Genomic DNA, 1,239 nt, shown 5'->3' on the forward strand with positions numbered 1-1,239 from the left:
TTCACTATCCTATCTACCTGCGACTCCACTTTCAAGGAGCTATGAGCCTGCGCTCTCTTTGTTCAGCAACACTCCCCATTAAGTGTGTAAGTCCTGCCCTGATTTGCCTTTCCCAAAATGCAGCCCCTCGCACTTGTCTAAATTAAACTCCATCTGCCGCCCTTCGGCCCATCTGATTGAGGTCCCGTTGTACTTCGAGGTAACCTCCTTCGCTGTTCACCGCTCCCCCGTTTCTTGCGTGTCATCTGCAAACCCACTAACCTCCCCTGCTACGTTCGCATCTGAGTTCTTTACTCCGAGAGCAGAAGGGGCGTGGAGATGAGTGGCGCAGCATCGAGGGCCGAATGGCCTGTACTGTTCTTGTGTTCGAAATCGTTTGTATAAATGAGGGAAATCAGTGGTGCACGGTGGCTTTTATTGGTAGGGTTGGGTTTCGGTTTGATGTGAAAGTGACCGGTAAGATTTCATTTGTATATAACCCTCCCTCCCTCCCTCCTCCCAGGGTAACCGGGTGCGTGATATGAAGGCGCGGAAAGCGGAGAAGTCGCTCATCGACGCTGAGGTCTCCACCTTGCTGGACCTGAAAAGGAGGTTGGAGCAAGCAGAAAGGAAGGTGGGGGGGGAGAAGTGATGTGGCCATGATTCCTTAACCCCCCACCGCCCACCTCCTCCTGTTCCCATCTTGACCACGAGCTGTGCGACTCTCTCTCTCTCTTTGCCCTCTGCTCCGGGCACAGTCCGATCCCACGCACGCTGGCCCGGCCCGGCCCAGTCCACGGGAGGAGCCGGGTGTGAGTGTGTTTGAAAACGTGTCGCCCGGGTGCGTTGGCGAAGGTGGTCAGGAGGAGAGGGGTTTGGCCGGGTGAAATACCCGTGGTTCGGGACCTATCGTCTGGTGACTGTCTGCCAGGGCAAGACTTGCAAAATCTCGTCAACTACAGAGCGGGGCAATAAAACAGTTTTTAAAAAATATATCTCTGGGTCTCTCCGTCTCTGGGTCTCTCCGTCTCTGTGTGTGTCTGTGCCTCTCTGGGTCTCTGTGCGTCTCTCCGTCCCCCTCTGTCTCTGGGTCTCTCTGGGCCTGTGTATGTGTGTGTGTCTCTCTGTGTCTCTTGCTATGTGTGTGTCTCTCTGTCTCTCTCTCTTTGTCTGTCTCTCTCTCTGTCTGTGTCTCTCTGTCTCTGTGTGTGTGTCTCTGTCTCTGTGTGTCTCTCTCTCTGTGTGTCTCTCTCTCTGTGT

General features: G+C 54.3%; 1 protein-coding gene across 1 annotated transcript in view; it reads left to right on the forward strand.

Moving 5' to 3' along the window:
• mars1 (methionyl-tRNA synthetase 1) overlaps nt 1–974 on the forward strand; it is a 6,170-nt gene extending 5,196 nt beyond the window's left edge. Inside the window, exon 5 of the mRNA XM_043686418.1 lies at nt 503–974. Within this exon, the coding sequence (XP_043542353.1) occupies nt 503–631 (129 nt within the window). The 3' untranslated portion in view covers nt 632–974. The remainder of the gene's footprint in view (nt 1–502) is intronic.
• The last annotated feature ends 265 nt before the right edge of the window (nt 975–1,239 follow it).

Source organism: Chiloscyllium plagiosum, unplaced genomic scaffold, assembly GCF_004010195.1.
Source record: "Chiloscyllium plagiosum isolate BGI_BamShark_2017 unplaced genomic scaffold, ASM401019v2 scaf_467, whole genome shotgun sequence".
NCBI lineage: Eukaryota > Metazoa > Chordata > Chondrichthyes > Orectolobiformes > Hemiscylliidae > Chiloscyllium > Chiloscyllium plagiosum.